The sequence below is a fragment of the Camponotus floridanus genome, unplaced genomic scaffold (assembly GCF_003227725.1).
Source record: "Camponotus floridanus strain SB8 unplaced genomic scaffold, Cflo_v7.5 scaffold52, whole genome shotgun sequence".
Classification (NCBI taxonomy): domain Eukaryota; kingdom Metazoa; phylum Arthropoda; class Insecta; order Hymenoptera; family Formicidae; genus Camponotus; species Camponotus floridanus.
Genome location: NW_020229681.1, coordinates 969,480 through 992,384, shown reverse-complemented (window position 1 = coordinate 992,384; position 22,905 = coordinate 969,480). Strand labels below are relative to the sequence as shown.

At 33.6% G+C, this 22,905-nt stretch overlaps 1 protein-coding gene across 5 annotated transcripts in view; it reads left to right on the top strand.

Annotated features, from left to right (window-relative positions):
• The window catches only part of LOC105247865 (protein tincar), a 126,651-nt gene that overhangs the window by 97,769 nt on the left and 5,977 nt on the right, over nucleotides 1–22,905 (top strand). For all 5 annotated transcript variants that reach the window (XM_025412527.1, XM_011252321.2, XM_025412526.1 and 2 more), the window contains 5 exons: nucleotides 262–486; nucleotides 1,163–1,294; nucleotides 20,219–20,818; nucleotides 21,202–21,389; nucleotides 21,853–22,046. In XM_025412527.1, the coding sequence (XP_025268312.1) occupies nucleotides 262–486; nucleotides 1,163–1,294; nucleotides 20,219–20,818; nucleotides 21,202–21,389; nucleotides 21,853–22,046 (1,339 nt within the window). The remainder of the gene's footprint in view (nucleotides 1–261; nucleotides 487–1,162; nucleotides 1,295–20,218; nucleotides 20,819–21,201; nucleotides 21,390–21,852; nucleotides 22,047–22,905) is intronic.

The window sequence follows — 22,905 nt, the reverse complement described above, 5'->3', positions numbered from 1 at the left end:
TAAAAAATATAAAATATATAATAAAATTCTTTCTCTGAATGAAATTTTTTCCAAAAAAAAAAATATATTAATTTAGCTAGATTTGATAGAGAGATAGACGCTAATCAAATTTTTATATTTTCTCACAAAATTAATCTATAATATTTAATATCATGTTTATAATTAATATAGAAAAAAGCTAAGATTGCAAAGTGAGAGATATCATTTGTATCTTCTGTATTATATTTATTTATTTTGTGCAATTTTATATCATTCTTTCAGCTTATCTATCATTACCATGGCAAGCGGATGCACCACCTCCTAAAATCGAATTGTACGCCTGCCTGGTATTAGCCGGTGTTGGAATCGTTTTACTTCCGGTGTTGTTGGGCGCTGCATTTTTGAAGCTCGGCAATCTCGCGAACGACGGAATAAAACTTGGCCGACATTTGAGCGCTTGTTCACGCGATCCGCCATCATCACTTCTCAGTAACAGTCCCGATAATAGTAAGTGGAATAATTTTATAAGTATATAACAGTAAGTGGAATAATTTTATAAGTATAGAACATGTGTTATATAACTCGTAACAGTCGATATTAATCTACGAATCTAAGAAGTAAAATAATCATTAACGATATCTCTCTTTATTAACTTTATTACTTGAAATTTTCTATGTTGATGAAATTTGAAGTTTTTTAATTATATATTGAACCTTAACCAATATTGAACCTTAAGAAAAACATACTTTTATATCTAAATTAGCATTTAGTAAAAAAAAACTTATAAATATTATATATATATATTTTGAAATAATCGAATGCAGTAGAGAAAATCAGAATGAGATGCGAAAATCTGATATATCACTTTAGATTCATACTGCCAAGTTTGAAGGAGATGAATAAATTAAATATAACTTATTCAAGACCCACAATATTCTGAGTACGGATCTTTATCTGTCGGAGAGCTTTTAATTTTTCCTCTGATTATATGTAAAATATATTAACGATACAAGTAATGGAGTTAAACAAATTTACACTTGCATAACAGCACATAAAGTAAACTAAATAGGGATAGTGCATGAAATTAACGTCCGTTTTACATTTTAAATATGATCGATTGATGATAATTACAATGTATGACCTCGGAAAAAGTTCCAGCAAAGCGATAACCACGATTTTTCAGGTCTGGCGAATAATTTATGGAGACACGGCGGCCCTACGGCGGCCTTCGTGCATCTCTGCACGGCCATGTGCTTTCTCCTGCCCTCCCTGCTCATGGAAGCGCGGCTAATACACGCTGGATTTCTGCCAAAAGGTAATATAAATGTCTCTGCATTGCTATTCGTTATGCTTCCTCGAAATTAGGTTAAAAAAGAGAGAAAGATGTTTTCTCCCAGATATTATACAGAAGAAATAATTAATTTCGCGTCCAATTTTTGCATCCCTTTTTGTCAAGCTAAAATCAATCTGGCGAATTTAAAATAACATCCTTTCACTTACATACATTTAAATTATATTAAAGTTAATTTTTTATTAATTCCTGATTCTTTGATGTTAAAAATTTGCCTCGATGTTGAAAACTTGGTTTCTTATTGGTCTGAAAATTAAATGTAAAAAGAAATACATTTCAATTCCATCGATTTAATGAAGTTCTCCTCCCTTCTGCATGTAATGTTTTATAAATTCAAGTGTTCATTTACATTCATTTACATATTATTCTAAACCCGATATATCAGTGGATGAAAGATATTTATCAAATAAATTTAATATATTTAATATATTTAATAAATAATTTAGTTATTAAATAAATAACTGTGGAAAGTACACTCGTACGTTTTGCGATAATAATCTGATGATTTTCTTCCGGAACCAAGCTTTTTGCCAAAAATAAATGGTGTTCTTTCACTTTAAAAGCATAGTTATATCTATTTCCAAGTAATATTGAATAAGTAATAATCTACCTCAGCCGAGTCGAAAGAAGCAAGCATACACTTTGATGTACGATGATTTCACGCTCGCTGAGTTTTCAAGGGAGGGACATTGCCGCAGATATATGATGTGAAGGAAAACAATGAAATCCACGTGAGAAACCAAGCATCTTCCCGCGATCACTTTTCCGGACCTTTCCATTTCGCGTACGCACCCTCGCTTGTGCAAACAATGAGGGTTCTCGGCGAAGGGAACATTTCTACTATTTGTTAACGCAATACACTCTCAAAAGTAGCACTTCTCTATTCTACCAGTTTGCACATCCAAATGTTGTTTGTGACATTTAGAAACCTTACAGATGATACTAGATAACTCGATGAATTTTATTATTTTATTAAATTAACGTGAAATTGTTGGATAAATAAACAAAATTTCTCGAAAAATTTATTTCTTATGTCTTTTCGAGACATTATATTTTTTTAAAACTAAGATAATAATCTATTATGACTTTTTCTATTATAATAATCTATTGTAACTTTTTCTATTTCAATTTTTTTTTTTTATTATTTATCTAAGATTTCAGCTATTATACATAATAATAATAAATATATTATTATACATAATAATAATAAATATATTATTTCTTTGTAAACTAATAATTTAATATTTATATATTCTAATTTTATTCACCTTTAGCGATAAAAATTCATAGTAAATTCTTGTCATTTTACATTTTCCCGTTTCCGAGTTTATAGAAACTGCGCGATATGATAATACGTTTATAGCTTCATAAACAGAGGGAAGGCTATTTAAATATTTTACTATTTTCGCGATAACTTTATTTAGCCAGTTACTCTCAGTCTCATAATTTATTCAGTATATTTTTAAGCATTTTTTGTTCAATATCAATAATTTAAAAATGATCTGTGCATAAGTATTTAATATAGAGCAAAAATCATCATCTCGCAAATTTTACTTCGAATTTTACTTAATCGATAGCGAACAATAATGTGTAGTTAGTACAAATAATAGATAGATTATGCAATTTTTTTTGTAGATAAAAATACTGCCCGTAATTGAAACATCGCCGAGAAGTCTCGTTTATTCGAATAAATAATTCGCGTCCAACATACGTTATGACTGAAACAATTAAATATGTTCGCCATGAACGTGAATAATCGGATTAATTTTCTGTGCGATATGTAAATGCGCGCGTACGTCTCTAAAAATTGCGCTGCTCTTGCACGGTCAAAGTTTCCGCGTCCTGTCCACTAGGACAGAACGAATAATGCCGAGCCGCTCTCGGCTGCGGAAATATCATCAACCGTCGAGCAGAAGGAAAGTTTCTACATGGTTTCGCTCATCCCGCTGGCGAACAGTCACGCCGGTCTGAATAAATGCATTTCTACGTCGAAGCCAAACTCGATAAGCCGCGATTTACGGCGGGTTTCCTGGCGCATAAAATGAGGAATTTAACGGGCGGCTGTATCATTTTATGAAAGTTGACGTGTATGATGAGACACTTAGATGTCATGTTGAGATTCGTGCAGATTGAAGCAAGACTGAAAATAAGAAATGCGAACTACATGAAATTGATTGATTTAAAAAAAAAAATTCACAGCATATTATTTTCATCGTGGAAAAATATTATGGGAGACATACATGCGTCTGTACATGTGGAATATTTCCTGTTTAAATTTGTGTGAATTAATGGAGAACAATCTATTAAATTCTTTCATACGATTTATATTTTTTACATACAGTTTGTTTGAATAAAATTGTGCAATCATGTGTCGCCTGCAATTAAATATATTTATATAAAAATATATTTATAAATAAAATTAGCAAACAATATTATTGTCACTGCTTTTTTTATCTGTTTGATCAAACAATATATCTTGCGAAGAAAAATTTTTAAGCAGACGATAAACTTCACGAGTGATAACATACATGATTTAGTAAACTTGTCAAATAGTTTTCAGGCAAATGAAGGTGCGTAATGAACATTATTCATATCCCCAAATATATTTAAACTACATTAATCTATAATTATATATATAATAGTAATTCTCTCTCGGTTTAAAAATTTATTCCACGAAAAATTTATTCCATTACAAAAAATATTTCTTGTATGAAATTTCGAGTTGAGAAGTTTGAAAAGCAAGATATATGAAACTAATTTATAGAGAAAAATATCGGGTATAGAGTATAAAAATATTTCTAATAAAATAACACACATAATTATATCAGCAATATTTTTGCAAATAACTTTAATATATCATCCGTAAAAAAAAGATAAACAGATTACATTTTATTTACAGCATGGAAAATTTATAAGCTACGCTAATTTATAAATACAGCCATCTGTATTTTTGTAAAGCGTTGATGAAACGAGACTGAGCACTTTCCACTGTAACTGATTGTAATTAAATGCCGGAAAATCCCGTTTATAATCGCATTTCTACGTTTTCCAATTCCGAGTCTCGCGTGACAATTTTGAAATATCGATACAGACTGACGGCGCGTTCCGGGCTCTCTTTAGCCGCATTAGTAGCGGGGGTCAATATACGTGCGCACGTCGAAGGGTATCCAACATTTAATGCACCGTCGACGCTCGCAAATAGGTATCATTCGCGGAGCGCATTAAGCTAGCCCCGTAATTACGGTAAAGTGACGTACATACGTACGTACTCCCGGGTACGTCGACGGGACCGCCGGCGGTATAATGCTCGTCCATATATTCCGCCCCGTAACAACACGCTCTCGAAGCCTCTGTCAGAGAGGCTTGATTCGACTGAGAAATATTCTTGCCTTCCGTTTTTCCGCCGGCCTCTCCTCCGCTTAATTACCGGCGATGTCTCATCCGGCGGAATTATTCACGAAATTAAAATCTTTCACTCGGCGGAACTCTCCCGTTTATACAAACTAGATAGAAACTGCGCGAGTTCTCCGTCCTTCGTGTCTGCAGCCGACTTTTTCCCCGGCTAAGGATTAATTATAGACTGAAACGCAAACAATGTCAAGTGCCAGGAACATTTTTCATATCCTCATATTTCTACATTCTTTTCATACTTCCTGTTATACTCTTCCTGTATGCAAATTTTATATTACATCTTCTTCAGACAAATATTTACTAAATTAGTAGCTCTTAAACGCGTCATAAGCCTTTTTCATGTTACTCGATTTTGTTTTATTTCACTTTTTTATAAAATTGTGTAGTCGAAATTTATAAATTTATTTGATCTCTTCTCATAATTTCCGTCGCTTCAAAAAATTACTTATTTTACGGGATTGCATAATTAAAAAATTAAAAATTATATATGAGCAATTATATAACTATTATATTATATAACTGTTATATAACTATTATATAACTATTATATATTGTTTTCTAATCAGCGTTGCACGTAGATACAGGTGATTTATTACGACTTCGTGTGCGCGAGCGTCAGAAAACAACGGCTTCTTCGCGAAAAGAGCAAATTGTAACAGCCTGAAGAATAGCGAGATAAATTATAGTGCTCCATTTAACCCTCTGCTCTCCGTAATTAATCGTACGTATAACATCTAAAGAAATTCAAGAGCGAGAAGTAGAGGAAGTTGGACATATAGATCAGTCTTGGAACAAGTTTGTGCTTTTCTTTGCTAGACATTAATCAAACGCTGCAATAATGACTACAGAACACCCGAGATACCTGGTGACCCAAAAATAACATTTTATTGCTTCTCCGATAAATTATCAGATTATTGATTGATTCGAGCTCGACCTTTTTAGCAAAAAATTTGATTAAGAATCTTAATTTGCACGATTTTTATATCATGTAGTTTTGCAAAATTTCACAATGTTTGTGACAGTGCTTTCGAATTCAATGACAAATAATACATTATCTTATCTCGAGACAATTGAGTGAGTTTAACGCGGGAAATTTCGTCCTGATTTCGAAGAGCAATGCAAATATCGCTACCGAGATGTGACACTCAGGGCTCTTTCGGGAGGCTCGGGTAAAATATAAGAGCGGAAACGGAACTCGCATGGACGGTAGAAAACTATGAGAACCTCTGGACTGGCGTGATCAAAACTTCGGTCATCGCGCGCGAGTTTGTGCTAGTTTAATGCTCGTATTACGCAAGACCATGTTTACGTTTACGAGAGTTTAGCACGAGAAGCACAAAGTGTCTCGACGAACCCCATTCACGGCGCTCAGCATATAACATATTGCACATGTCGGGACGCTTCCAAGGCACTATCGTCGCGTCCCTTATCCGGTTTCTCTTCTCCGCCGAAAATTAAGTTCGCGGGTGCGAATTCCGCCCTTATTTCGCTAAATAGAAACTATGCGCTGTGCTACGCGATTCGCGCACGAACTTGTGATTATATCTCATCAAAGCAATCCGATTTATCGAGAGGACCAAACTTCCCGACGCACAATGTTTATGCACGCTCTATACGTGCTGCTAAAACTATGAACTTGCAAAGCCGTGCTTTCGTAACTCTAGTATGCTTAGAATAAATATGAATGCACGCGTAGGTGAGAAACTGCGGTTATTGTGACGAAAATTGAACAACTAAAGTTACGGATGAACGTTTCTTGCAATTATACAAATTATAGATTTTTTTACTAGCCGAGAAGATATCTTAAAAAATGTATCATATAATAGATTTGTTATCTATTCATAAATTAATCATTTTAATATTATGATTGTGTTTAATATATGATTACAATAAATTATGCTTTCGCTTGAATTTCGAATTTTCAATTTGGAGATAATTTGAAGAAATAATTTTTTTTTTAATTATTGAGTGATATTTTATAAATATATTATATATCGCATTTTTTATATAAAAATTAATTTAAAAAAATATTAAGGAGTTGTGTAAAAACTCGCAAGAATAAATATTCCAGTTTTTAAAGAACATTAAAATCACAGGAAACAGCCAGCATAATTTTAAAAGATTTATTAGCACTTTTTTTAATGTACCCTTACTGTCTCGCAACCGTAATAATCAAGTCTAATATAGGACACGCAAACACAATGATACATTATAGCATTTTATCGTGTAAATGGCACATTTTTTATACCAAACTCACATCGAATGAATGCCACGCCTCTGCTTACTGATATATGGTTTGACGAGATACGATTGTTGTTTCTCCCGACTACGACAGCAGTTTGCTACAGTAATTAATTCTCGATCGCGTGCCGTTGTCTTTAATAACTAAAAGTCCGTATTTTTTGACTTACGAAGAAAATGTGAAAGAATTTTGTTCCAATTCGATCATTATAGAAACGCTTCTTTATTCACTCTAAAAAAATAGATTTTGTTATATCATTTTATTTTTATTTTTATTATATTTTTATTATATTATTTATATTTTTATTATATTTTTATTATTTTTGTTATATTATTTTATTTTTATCTTTATTATATCAGTATCATGCAAATATAATGTTTATCAAAGAAAAAGAACTTATTATAAACTAAAACTCATTTTTTAAATTTATAAATTTTAGTAAAAAAATGTTGAAGGAAAACGATGGATTCATTTAGTATGTTTAAAAGTAATTTATATTAATAATTGTATTATTAAAAAAAAATTGCTTACAATTATTATGTTATATATATAAGACTTAAGGCGATTCGTATTTTAGCTTGATTCTCGCAAAATAATATCTCATTCCACACCACGCGTAAAAGATACTGGGGCGGTTGCACCAAATAAGTGCCTTTTACTTTCCGACTATAATCATGCAAATTCAAGTTTCATTATAAATATTCTCGGTGTTTCACGCAGAATAATAGGACTCCTCGGGGAACGCTCGAAAAGAAAGCCTTTAACTTTCATAAAAGCTCCCTTGTGCTATCACCGTGAATGAAAAATACATAGTTGTTCGCTTCAATCTGCATTGTACGTGCAATAAAGTCACTGTGCAACAGATTTGATACTATGTCAACAGATATACTGTTTCAAAAAACGTAAGCTAGAGCATAATCGTGCACGCAAAAGTGCAATATTCTCTTCTTTATCCGCTATTATTGTCGCAAATATTACTTTCATATTTATCGAATAAAGATATATATCGAGTCAGCGTACTTGAGATGCATTTCTTTTGCTCCGGTAAATTCAGAAAAAGTAAATATTGACATATGTATTTTAACGATATACATACTACTTTCTTTTTACGTGTAATTTTAGTTATATTTTCCTTTCATATTGTTTCATATCTTCATAGAATACTAAGCAAGAATTGTTATCATAAGAATTTCAAAATCTTCAATTAATTATATAATTAAATCAAAATTGAATTAAATCATAAAATCAGAGTATTATTAAAATAATAAGCGTGAAGACTTTTGATTTTTATAAAAGTGCAATTTTGTAATGATAATTTTATATAGTAGTTTAATAATTTTCCTATTTTGAAGAATCACAAATGAAGATATTTATAAAATATTTTATCGAAAAATTGCGCAAAAAAAAGATAATATTTTCATGCAGCACTTAGAGCGCGAACAACCGGATTAAAGTCAACGCTAGTTCCGCTAGTAGTACGAGTCAACAATTCAGATGGCAAACTATCGCTGGCGTAAAGTGGGATTCGAGTGCCCCAAGCGCAATATGAATTGCTCTCGTCCGTGCTTGAAAAATAGGTTCGCTCGAATCTGCTGCACTTAAAGCGTCGCACTCACATTATTGAGAGATTATATCCGTGATGGTAAAAACAATCAAAAATTTTCATCTGTGAGCTTTTATTTGCGATAACGCGATCGTGCTATTGACGAAACAAAGCATAAATAAAATTGTTAATAACTAGCAGATTACGCATTGTTACGTTGATGACTACCATAAATGCCAATTGATTTTATGCCTCGTAAAAGCCCTTCATTAAACTCGGGTTTAAATATAAATTCGAGAAATTCTGGACCGTTCGACGAGAGATACATATTCGATAGATTTATTAGCTTCGTAAATTGTGTAAATCGCTTAAAGATCATAAAAATATAGTTAGTCTGAATTTAATTTTAAGATCTATATAATGAGTGTTTCTTTTTAAAATAAATCAATAATTCTCTTTGTATTTGAGTGTAAAGAAAAATTTAATTCTTTATTGATAGAGTTCAGAAAAAAATATAAATTTAATTTATACGAATTAATTGTTCTACGAATTTAAATTAAATCTTGTAAATTTTGAACATACCTCATATTTTATTTTCTAATCAACTTTTATAATTCGTATGACATCTCTCTTTAAAAATTAAAAATAAAAATAACCAAATTAAAAATAAAAATAACAATCTTGTATAATATTAAATCTGCATATTTAATTATTATTTATATTGATTATTTATTAATTTATATATTGATATATTAATTTCTTTTATTTCGAAACGTCTCTCGAAGAAACATTTGACATGGGGGAAAGGAAGAAGCAAACAGCATCTCTTGGCAACAACAGAGACATTCGTTAGAGTATCTTGCAAAGCTGTATGCGAAGTTGTTCGACAAGTCAGAATGAAAAGCAAACATCTTCCTTTGCGTACACTCACCTCCTACAATAGAGGCTCTTTCTTGGTACACGCTTTCCACTATAACTTCTTCAACTGAAAGCTTGCGAAGTTTTATGCACGATTTTAATTTTATTAAAAAATATATTCTTCAATTATAATTTTAATGTAAATAAATTATAAAATTTGTTCAATTCATTAACAAGATTAATACAAGATAAAAGCGATAATCCTTGGATTATATAATATCGCCATTCATAGATAAATGATTAAATAATGGCGAAAATTTGAAATATAAAAATCCTTCTATTGACGATATCTATTATTATACCTGCTTCGATTTTTCTGTCAAAGAAAAGACAGGCGGATAACCGACGGCTGTTACTCTTGCATACACATCTGTACTCGCGATTTCCGTCCGTTAAAGTGAAAACCCGTGTTATCATTACGTCCGATCCCATTCTAGCACTTGCACCATAGCCGGAAAACTTTCGACGTGCTTTTCCGCTCGGAATCTCGTAATCGACCAGATCTCTGGCCAACTCTCTCCGTAGCATATCCAATTTTCCGTGCAGATATCGACTGACGGATTGATTGATTCTAGCGAAACTCGAGAGAGGATTTCTCGAACGCAAACCCTCGGACAGGATGGCGTCAAAGTTTGCTCATTATACCTGTTGCTAATGGGGATCACGCGCTAATGATTCGCCTGCTAGGAACTTTAAAGGATCGTGAAATGTGGAATTCCCTTCCGTTTCCGTCAGGTCAATTGGACACATTCAAGAGAAAAGAGAAATAGAATCATCGTAAGATGGATCAAACGCATCGGAATAATTCGAAAACTTTATGAAAGTGTGTATTCAGAGACGTGACATTTTCTGTAAGCAAGAATTTCGAGTATATCTATATAATTATCGACTTGAAAATTATATTACTTGTAGAAAAGTAAAGCAAGAAAAAATAGTTATACAAGATTGAGTTTCATGCAAAAAAATTGCGTTCATTCACAAAAAAATCTTTATTTTAAATAAGAATTTAGATTTTCGAATCTAATAATCATTTAATTTTTAATTAAAGTTGCTTTACTACTAATCTAGTAATTTTTTATGTACAATTTTTGCTCTTCCTGGAAACGTTATAAATAATGTGCTACGCTCTTCTAAACTGCATCGTATGGACGTATCACGCAAATGATAGTAATTAATGTTTTAGATGTAATTATAGTAATTATATATAATAATTAATCTTTAATAGATTGTTAATTTAATATTTGACAGCAAACAACACGATTGTATTTTTATTCTGCGAAAATGTGAGATAAAATTAAAAAAAAAAATCTATTTTGACACGATTTTAAACCACCTAGCATTCGATTATAAAAGTTTAATAATGTTTGCGCTATGCAATTCGATGAAACCAAACAACCCGTGCAATTTTTAATAGCTTGCCAATTGAATTTTCTAGACTAGATAAAGAGAACGACGTATATTTGTTGCGTGCGCGATGAAATGCGGAAATGTATATATGATGAAGATAATTTACAGTCACGCAATTTCAAGCGTGGAACTTTAGATAATAAAATCTCGCTCTACCATTTAATGATCGCAAACAAAATGAGAACGCGCGTTATAAGCCTCTTTCTCTCTCTCTCCTTCTCCGTAGACCTGCGGCTACCAGTCTGGACTCTTGCAATCATACGGATGGTGTGTTTGAATATCAGAATAAAGAGGTGCAGGCAGAGTGACGGTCGTGGATATTCCTCGACAGTCATAAATATTTAAGCGCCCCTCGAACTCTCCCCTCGTAAATGTATGGATGAAACATTGCGCGCCATAAAACTTTCGAAATCACACTGGGGGAGGTAGCTCCACAGAGTGTCTGTTGATTTTATAAACAAAGAAGTTGTTAGGCAATACCTGGCAGCGCCATTTCCTTATAATATTTATATATGCAACGCCGCGAAAAATAATACGCGGGATTAAGTGAAATTGAAATCAAATATCGAATGCAACGGGAAGCATGAAATTTCAATCAAATGTAAATATTGTGCCGTGGAAATAAAAATTTGCCTCGTATTCCATGACATTATTATAGAATGTATGCTCCAATTCCGGCATTATATTATCTAAGATCTAAACAAGCACGAGCACACGCCATCGACACAAATTCTTGATACTGAGAATAAAATTGTTGGCACAGAGAGACCGAAACGCGCACAAGTCACGCGGTATGGAAATAAGCGTGATGACCTTTACGTCAATTTTAGAATTAAAATGGCAAGTTTTTTTTTTTAATCTCTTCACGTAAAAATTATTTAAATCGACTCCCAAGTTTTTACACGATTCCCCAATAAACGCGCGATTTCGAATAAAATTTATTAATCTTCTCTCTCCTGTCGCCAAGTTTTCCAAGTTTTCATACTTTGATCCTTCCTTTCGCTAATAAGCTGCCGGAAATAAATCTTTTATCTTCTTTTCTTTCTGATGATAATACCGAAAATAAGGTAACTTCCAATTTTAACTGCGTTATCGCCGCGAAAGTTTCGCGCGACGGGATGAAGAGGCGGACGGGGATGTAACAGGGTAACTTCGTCCTGGCTACGTCCTCGCTCGTGTATTGATCGGTCAGGTGTGTGCATACAGTTTGCTGCAGCATTTCCCGTTCGTAAAATCTCTCCTCTCCTTGAACGCCCCCGTCTCGTTTAAACCTTTAAAAGCTCGCGGCGATTCCTGTCCTGTTTCCCTTCGCGGAGAATTGATGCAATTTCAAAACGTAACTTGCATCAACGACTGACTGCTTTTTCTCGTCTACGATAAACAGCCTTCTTCATCGCAAGAGGCTGCATAATTTTAAATTGAATTATCGATGTATATATTTAAAATTCATACATAATTAGTTAAATAATTTTCTATTAGCAATACACATAGTCGACGATACTAGGGTGTTATGAGATTTTACAGAATCAAGGAAACGTGAAATACCGACGAAGGCTCCAACAAAGGAGCATTGTTTTAATGCGCATGCATTGTGTGTTTAGTTTCGCATTAAAATAGCATTAATTCTCTCGTGCAAAATATTTGCATTTGTGCTTTTGTCTTTTCAAACGAATGAAATACATTATCGCGTAATTGTAACTAAAACGCAATGCTTAATAAAACACAAGTACGTCACAAGTATGTCACAAGTACGAAAAAGATAAAAATTATAAAAAAATTATTTTTGACAAAAAATTAAGTTATATGTTTATATGTAAATGGGTATTGTTGAATTGTATCTGTCTTTTCGCATCCGTCCGCAGACGACAGTGAATAAGATGTGAGAGCTTTTTAGAAAAAAAAATATAAAAATATAAAATAGTACAAAATTTTTAATAAAATAAACCTCTTGCTATTGATATAAATTCTTATATATTATTCAATTTTTTGAATGTGAAAAAATGCTTCGATAATAAAAGCAATAGAATTTTGAATAATTCTGATAGCTTCCAACCTGATCATTTATAGATATGTTATCTGGGAGAAAAATTCTCTCATAAGACGTCGGAGTCATGGATGAAAAATTTCAATAAGCAACTGCAGCTGTCACGAATTATAAACGATTTCTCCCTCCTCTCTCTCTCTCTCTCTCTCTCATGCACTCGTGGAGCGGAAATAACGTGTGCAGAGAGCGAAGGGACAACCGCACAAGAAGCGAGGAAGAACATTCTAATGGGATACCATCGTTCTCTGTCCTCCGGTTCTCCTCTTCACTTCCGTCCCCTTCTCTATAACTCCGCTGATTCTGTTTGCTCTACGCTGTCCCTTGCGGGGTTGATTGCAGCGAGCCGCCTGACGGCTCTATTCCACGCACGTTGACCATAACCGGATTAGCGCGTAATTAGTTTACATAAAATTACACCGACCGACTCTGTCCTTTTCCTCCCGCGTGCATCTTGCACCCGTCCGTCCGCACTTCCGCTCTGGCACCGTCTTCCGAATGGACCGGTAGCTCGATTATATCTACAGGGGGAAAGAGGGGGGAGGAGGAGCACCTGTCTATCGCGGTCTACACGCTAACACACTCGAGAGCCTATCGCCCAGCTTGCTACGCAATTTCATTATCGATGATTTAGTTGCATCCCGTACGGGATGTTGCACCCCGCGCGGCCGGAAGTGCCGAGATATGCCGGTGGTTTATGAGCTGTGCGATGTTTGCTCCCGTGCAAGCGGCAAAATCGGAAATGTAATTGTCGGCGATCATGAGCCGGGCTTTTTGTACATTTTTTAAATGTTTTTAAATATGTTCGCAATTTTACTTCAAAAAGTAATTTTTTTTATTCCTTCTATTTTTATATCCAAACTTTTAATTAATCTAAAGTCGATTATGAGATATTATTTAAATAATATACATACAAAGATACACATAATATGTATCTTAATATTACATTAATATCACAGTAGAAATGATAAATAATAAAAATAAACTATGATTTACATTTAAAAATCTTGCTTCTAAAATTAAAAACGTTAAAAATGATATATCATTTACTTATTTATAACAGTCTTCAAATTGATTAATATAATTTCATCATGTTTACTCCTTATTTTATCAATTTATAATTCTCCATAAATGAAAATAAAATATATTTATTAGTTCTCTGTTAAAATAAATAATAACAAACATTTCAAATATTATTTAAATAATACACACACACACAAAGATACACATAATATGTATCTTAATATTACATTAATATCACAATAGAAATGATAAGTAACAAAAATAAACTACGACTTACATTTAAAAATCTTGCTTCTAGAATTAAAAACATGAATGATATGTCATTTATTTATTTATAACAGTCTTCAAATTGATTAATATAATTTCATCATGTTTACTCCTTATATTATTTTATCAATAATTCTCCATTATAAATAAAAATAAAATATATTTATTAGTTCTTTGTTAAAATAAATAATAACAAACATTTCAAATAATAAACATCGTTCTCTATCATATAATAAACATTGTTTTCACCAATAGCTGTAGCACAGATTCGCGCCCATTAATCGCATTTTTCATATTTACACCTAATCGCATGCGATAACGACACGTAATAATCTGTGCATCTGCGCAGCGTCACAAGATGTTATGTGTGTATTTGCGTGACGCAAGTGCATCCCCCCCCTGATATGCGCATCCCATATTCATAGACCCCGAACGCAAAGCGCAACATATTTCATGTGCAATTCCTACGGCATCCGATATTCCGTAAAATATGCACGCGTATTATCATTACCATTCTACGTGGCGTAAATCGTTCTTCCGTAGACGCTTCGAACATATCGAACGATAACACGCTTCAACGATACACCTTGTTGTGAATAATTTTTAAGCCGCGAGTACGTGATCGAATCTCGCGAAAAATCGCGCCCTTCGCGTTTGCCCGACACGTTTTATTTATCTAGACGTATCGTAATTTTATACCGCTGAAACACATGTAAATATTCCCCTTGCTGCATAAACGCGTAATTTATTGTGAAGCGACCCGACATGAGATTCATACTCGTCTTTTTCTCTATTTACCGTCATTTCTCCACTGATGCGTCAATCAACATTGCAACTTTTCATTGCAAAGGTCAGCTCGTACGGTCTTTAAGTGCATGTTACGTAAGTAATGACATATGCGACGAGCGGATGTCAATATGTCATCCCACGCCCTTCACCCTTACTTCGAGTAAGAGAGACGCGTCCTTGCGTTAATGCGTCGTCGAGGAGTCATTTCGCCATGTGGACGTTCATTTTGCGGACGATCAGTCCATTATAACGCGAATGGCATGGTACTTTTGTCTACCGAGCTGGAATACCGAGTCGGTGCGATAACGCCATTACAAAGGTCACTGTCGTGACCCTCCCCCCTATCCTCTGCCGACAACGAGAAGAGTAGGTGGCTGACGGGGGGTCAGGGGTTGCCTACAACCTGCCAGTAATCACCCTCCGCGTCTCGACGTCGCTCTCTCCTGTATTCATGAACTTGAACGTGACCGTTAGTAAGTTGTATGCAACTTCATATCCGCGCGGAAAAAAAGATTATCCATAAGTGAACAAAATTGGCAGATAAGAACCGCGATAATTGGAATTTAAGGGAAAAATCTTTTTTTTTCTTTTTATTAATATGTTCGAAAATATTCAATATCGCTAAATTATATATATTGAGTATGTAAGAAAGAAAGGTTTTTGTTTCTTGCACTTCAATTACCGCGCCTCTCATTTGCCAATTTTGTTCACTTAGCTTGTTATTACTTTGATTTGAGTCTTTTATTTATACTTTTAAAAGATTATCCGTCGACCAGAAACGCGACTCCGAGTGAAAAAATTTCCTCGCATCCGAGAATTTAACTGTTTCTGTATTTTTAACATATGATATATATAAAGTGTATTTTTATTCACATAATATTAATCGGTTTCATTTATGTCATAGCAAATACTGTATTTATAGCAAACTATATTTTGATGATTCAAAGATAATATTTTGATATTAATTGGAAAAATGCTTTATTATAATTTTTTTATGATGTCTGGAAGCAACATGCATGGTTTTCTTTCGAAATGTTTTTCTGTTAATTTTTTTATCATTCTATTTTCTCTCTTTTGTAACTTAAAATACCACAAGCTTCACTGTAATGACACAGATAAGTGTCCTTAGAATTAAGTAGAATCTGTATTTTAAAATACAGATATATGAACTTATTACATTTATAGCATAACGTAACGTAAGTTTGGATCGATGATTGTTTAATTATATAGCTATATTTTTAATAAATTATATAGTTATATTTTTAAAAAAGGATGCTGAAAATATCCTCGAAATGAATTCAGAGAGAGAGTAATACGCAATGAGAAGTAAATATGTATAACGATAAAAAGAGGGAATAATTTTAGGAGCAGCACATATAAAATTTAAGAAACCCGAACGTGTTAATATTTTACCCGTATAACACTATCACAAATACATGAAAGAGATATCTTCTTACATTTTATTATCATTCTCTGTAACTTGTAACTTTCTCTGTTAAATTTTAAATCAATAAGTTTAAAACGCGGAATCTTCGACATCAAGAAAATAAAATCGATAAGAGAAACGAACATATTGTTGATTTAGTAACGATCTATTTTTTATTGTACGAGAATTCTTCAGTAAACGTTCGGAGAATATCAATATCTTCTATATTTTTCCAAGCATCTTATAAATAGCAATGTTACATAAATACGGGTCACATGTGCTCGATACTGGGATACGTGTATTTCTAAAGATACAATGTCGCGCAGACAATCTAGACAAACTACAGGTGATTCAAAATAACGTAAATTTTATCAGAGAAATAGAAAAACGTGAAGAAAATGCTAATGATGCGTATGCGATTTTGTTAAACCACTGAATATACATAATCAACTGGTTAAATATGCTCGTTCAAAAATGCAAATTTTATTATTTGTGACAATTATAATACAATTATAATACGAGTAAAATTACATGCATGAAGTGATACATTCATAATGAGACCGAGAAATTTTTGCCCACGCCCGCGTTAAACACGCAGTGTCAATCGATATGTATTTCAATTAACCATAGCTTTTCACCTCGCTCATCGCAACTGGAATACTCAACTAACTGTAATTTCCGAATTTATGAAATTTTCACGATTGTCATGTAACAAATATGCCTTCGATATTCAACAGTTGTAACTCTTACAACAGAAAGCCGTGTCTCGAAGTCTATCTGAGAAAGGAGAGGTCTGTCTGAAAGGACGAAATTGTTCTTCCTCTTCAGAAGTCTTGAAGAGGAACAACTGTGCTTCGTCCTTACTATTGACGCACCTCGGATATATGGTAGAGTAACTTCGAATGAGACGGGGTTTCTCCTATAGCTTTCTATGTATGTAACTTTATTGTAAGTTTAGAAGTTGAAACAACCTCTTGAGCTAAAGTGGGTGGTAGTGGATTTTTATCCAATTCTCTCGAAACTATAAAAGCCGTATGTTACGAAGATTGTTGTCGTTATTTAGATACAATTTATATCCGCAAATTTTCCCTCCTTCGTATTAAACGTCAATTTTTAATTACTTGTGACTATGATATATTCGTTTTTTACAGTTGTAACAATTTTGTACAATTAATCATCGCCAAAGGTGGCGTTTGCCGCTACAAGAAAGGTCAAATGAAAGCGACGTAATCTGACTTAAGGCAGGATACCCGCATTTTTGTCCTTCTCGCGGCTTAACCCCTTCCCACGTCATCCCCGGTGGGATTAAAGATACCGAGAATGCGGAACTTCGACGGTGAAGGACGCCGTGGGGCGTCGGAGGTTGACAGAAGTTTAATCCCCCGGCTGTAATTACGCTGTATTCCCGAGACTAAAAATATTTCGAACCCCGAAGGAGAAAGGAGGACCGCGCGCGCGGTCAGGATGTAAAGGACGGTCAATTAAGCACGACTTTGTAGCTTCGACTGGATTTCCCGCGTGATTTTCGCTCTCTCAGCGCTCGTCATTGCACGTATTGTTCATTTGTAAGAGAATCAAGCTCAGACAAGTAGACGTAGAATACAATTCACAATTGTTTTAGTCCTCTGAATCCGACGCAACTTGCAAAATTTAAACACGTCACGGCAGTAAAATTAATAAGTTGCGTAAAATCTACAAGAGCAAAATCATGGGACAAATTTCACAAGTAATCTTTTTTATATTATTATCATTATGTGAGATAAAAAAATCAAATTAAAACAGGAAGAGAATAAGATCGATAATCGTAGCATTTTTTTGTGTCTAGCCAGGTTATAATCTCTCGGGCGTAAGGAAATTTATTAATTTCATTATTCGATGGCATATTGGCGGAAATATAATTAAAATGTAATTATTCAATGTAAAACGACGGGTTGCGCACTCCGAATATTGTTGCAATATTACATTCGCACGAATATTACGTCAGACGGCAAAGTTTCGTTGAGGGCTCATTAACTAAAACCAATTACTGAGACGGACAGATTTAATTTTCCGTCGACGGTAAAATTAATTCAATGCCACTTTCATATTACTCATGTATTGGGTATTAGCGCGATAAATTTCACACAAAGAAGACCAATCCAATCGATGGAAGACGATCATATATCGGATAAAGTATCACGTTAGGATGTATTGAAACGGAGAGAATTAATTCTTTTATCAGAATAGATATATACATATAAGTTATATTACAAACGTATTAAAGTATCAAACAATATTGCACATTTTTTAGTTTTAAATTTATTAAAGTAATATTAAATATTTATTGTAGCAGTTATATATTAATTAATTATCTTGATCTCCTCACATTATTTGCATCAAAAATTTTCATAAGACATCAAATTTTTAAATTAATACATGCTAATAGATATCTAACATGTATGACGCACTACAGAAAATCTGATAGTATGATTATGTCAAGGAATCAATTATGAATTTAATTCAATTATATATTCAATAATTTATAAATATTGCACATAGATATATCATCATAAAATATATTTAATTCTCTTTGTTTCCCTTTGAATACTACGATTGCTAAATGCTAAGATATTTTGTCCTGCGATTTGTTGAATGGGATCAATAATATAACCGAACGAAGTTTAAAAGCGGCAGGAAAGAAAGCCAAACCAATAAAGAACAAATCAAGACAAAAACGAAACTTAAGAGTATCTAAGAAATGTCTTACGATAAATCGTAGTAAGGGAAAAAAGAATCTTTACCAATGCAAGGAAAAGAAAGAAGTAAATTGTTCCAGGCAGGAAATCGATGTATTGGTATTTTCTTTCCCACTTCAATGTCTATTCAGAGTCCTTTTATAGACTTCCGTGAAAGTGGGCAATTGAAAGTTTAATGGATACGAGCAAGTGAAAACGAAATTTTTAATTACAAATTTTATATAAGTATTGGATTAAAAAAATTAAATCATAACATTATAGTTATTAATTACGTTGTAGAAAAATTAAGCGAGCATTTTCAAAATGTGTAATTAGATCATGTTTTCTGTACATTATTATAAATAAATCTTCTGTATGTAATTTTATTATTATAATTATTGTTATTCTCTATTAATTAATTAATGATTTAGTATTTAATATTAATAGTATTATGAATAAAAAAATTATAATTTATGTTTAATTAAGATATTTTTTGTTAATTTTTATTTATTCTTGCGATTAAGCAGAGTACATCCAATGTTGGCCGACCATAATCGCACAAAATACTAATAGAAATCGATGGCCGGCTATGACGACACTTATCTCTTCTGAAACACTCTGCGACGAGTCTCTTCGAGGGTCACTCGATCGAAGGAACGCTTCGTGCTGTCATTGTCCCTTTTCAAACTCATCCTCGCTTTACTGTATGCAATAAAGCCGGTTATAAAGCAGGATATTGCAACAAAAAATCTCGTTCGTCCAAGTGGCCGAAGGATAATTGAATTGAGTTCGCGTATCGCAAAAAATTGAACGCTCTAGAAACGTCAGTTATGCATTAAAAGATGAAAGCTCAAGTGCTCTTCTATTTAAAAAAAGCCATGAGAAAGAAATTAAATAAATTATATAATAAAAGTATTAAGATACAAATTAATAAAATGTGATTGCCAAGCAAAAAAATATAAAATACAAAAAATATAAATATATAAATATAAAAATCAAGAATATTCATGTTATATTATAACGAAAAGAGAGGTATATCCTGCGTCCAGTTCTTTATTATTATATTGTTTTAGACTCAAATAGATATTTTATCATCTCATGTTACAGACGCGATATGGAGAACCGATCTGGACTGGATGGTGATACATCGCGATCGTTTGGTGTTACTAAGCTTCATGAATCCGATCGGCAATCTAAGCACCCTGACAGGCCCGATAACTCCTCAGCCTTTCGTAACTCTAATCCCGGAAGAAGGTAATAACGAGAACATCGATGAACTCACCACCTCGACGCCTGGTCTAACAAACATGGCGCTTCCTGATGTTGTCGAGACTGAAGAAACAACCACCTTGTTCTCAACTATTATCCATCCAATCGTCACAGATCCACCTTTATCCCGAACTACCTCGAGTCCCGGTGTAACTTCCAGCAAGAGCACTACGAACACTGAAGCGACTTCAACGACTTCGAGAACGACATTGCTTCCGAAGAATAGCACCGTAAGACGTCCAACCACGAGAACTATCACCAGAAACGGCGGTGCGAAGGGCAGATCGAAGGCGAAGAATCTCACGAGGATATCAACTACGGCGAAACCTTCCAGAGTCGCTGGCTCGGGTAATATGACGGCTCAGAGCATGTCATTAACGATGAATAGTCTGGCGGATCTCGATCATCCCGAAAATTTGAATCTGGAACTTCAAACAGGTAAATCAGTCATCGATATCGTATTGTATCTTGATCGCTCTCTGTCCTTTGAAGATTATTTTGATGCAAAAAATATTTTCGAACAATAATAAAATTAATGAATATGTACGCATGATTAAAAACGGTAAAAATAACTAGTGCATTTACGGAGGGAGTGATAAAATATTTTATTTCATCACGATGGTCGCATAAAAAAGTCATAAAGCAATTAACAAAACAGCGGAAATTGAAAAAGAGTGATGCATATTTTTTTGCAATGGCTTATAAAATATTTACGCTGGAGTTATAGATTCGACTCTCTACGCGCCGTATAATGGGAATAAATATCGCGAAAATATTCGCTCGCGACAAAAAAATTATATTCGGCGTACTTCGTTTTTCAGCCGAATCATACGGCCCGATTACCCTGGAATATTTGAATTACGCCGCCGCGCTCGGCGTCTACTCGGTAAGATATCCCGCCGTCTTCTGGTCGTGCAACAAAGCATTGGGTACAATTTTCAGTCTGCAGCTGGTCGTGAATTCAGCGCAGAGTCTCCTGGCTTATGCCGGAATGTCCGTCCTTTATAAGGTAAGCAACGCAAAATATTCAATGCTAGTTAAAACTCGCAGGAAACTTACTAACGTTTCACAATCGGCTCGTTCTTCTCGCGCGAATACCAGAAAGCTTATAAGCTAAAACTCAATAAAACGTTAAGAATTCCGAGAAACGCAAGTCTTGAGAAATATATTATGAAACAAAATGTCTGCGTCTTGTCTGAAAGACCAGAAAAATTGACGAAAAAAATTGAAGAAGAAATTCGCTAAAAATATCAAAGGGGAATTTAAAACTATCCAAATTAAAATGTGATATGAAAAATACTGATTTAAAAACGCGTGCAATTTTATTATTATGCAATATGTTAATACTTGAGAAAATAATCTGTCAAACTTATAATCGGGAAAGAAGAAGAAAAATATATTCGGTTTAGGTATTTGCTCTCTCGCATATTTTGCGCTAACGATTTCTTCAAAAAATGTATACATGTTTTTAGATTCAAGTGGTAGGTCCCTTAAAGGTTCTGCCATTCCTTCGGCATCGTACGGTAGCAACAACAAGTACAATCTCGACAATATTCGGAGACTCATACTTCGTGCTGGACCCCCCGGTAACTCTTGTGCTCTTCGCCCTCTCATCCTTCCTCGTACTCTGCTCCAGCATGGTCATGTATTTCTACGCCCACGGCAGGTAAATATTTAGCGTGAGAGCTTATTCAACCCGCATCTCATCGATTAAACCCCGGTAGAGATTACCTGTCAGGTTCTTTCTTTTGCGAGGAAAATTATCTGGCTCATCCACCATTATCAGATAAGAGTAAATAAATGAGTTCGTGCTCTTTAGATTACAGGAGGATTATCGTACCAAAACCAGACGCTTATCAGTTAATTTCTTTTTTCGTGGAACATTTTTAACACTTTATTTTGAAACGTAAGAGCATATTTTTGCATAGCATTATATCTATATTTATTCCCTTTAAAAAGTTCATGCGTTTTGTGCCTCACTTTTTTACCATTGAACGCAAAAACAATGCATTTTTATCGTGGAATTCAACGACCCTATAATTTTTGCTTTCCATCCAGCTTTTATTTGACTTGCTAATTCGTTAATTTGAGGACTTGAAATACGCACAAGGCAAGCGAGCCTTCCGATACTATTATTATTCAGTATAAAACTCAATAGATTCTTCTCTTAATACTTTTCGATCCTTCTTTCTCGACTTGCCGCAGCATACAACAAAGGATAGCAATTAACAATCTCGATACCGCAGGATATCTCTTTACTGGCTTTGTCTTTGAAAGAGGGAAAGTTGCAATTTAATTCAAAAAATTTAATAAAAAAATAGAGGAGCAAAGAAATCTGTGTTAGAGAAGTAGAAGATATAAATTATATTCAAAAAAAATTTAAAAAAAAACGGATTTTATCATATATAATCCAGACCAAATTTAATTCTTTTTAAAATTTGAGAAGTGCAGCGAAATATAATTTTATATCTTAACATAGTGATACTTAATAACTATTGATATCAAAATATAGGACTTTCAAAGTG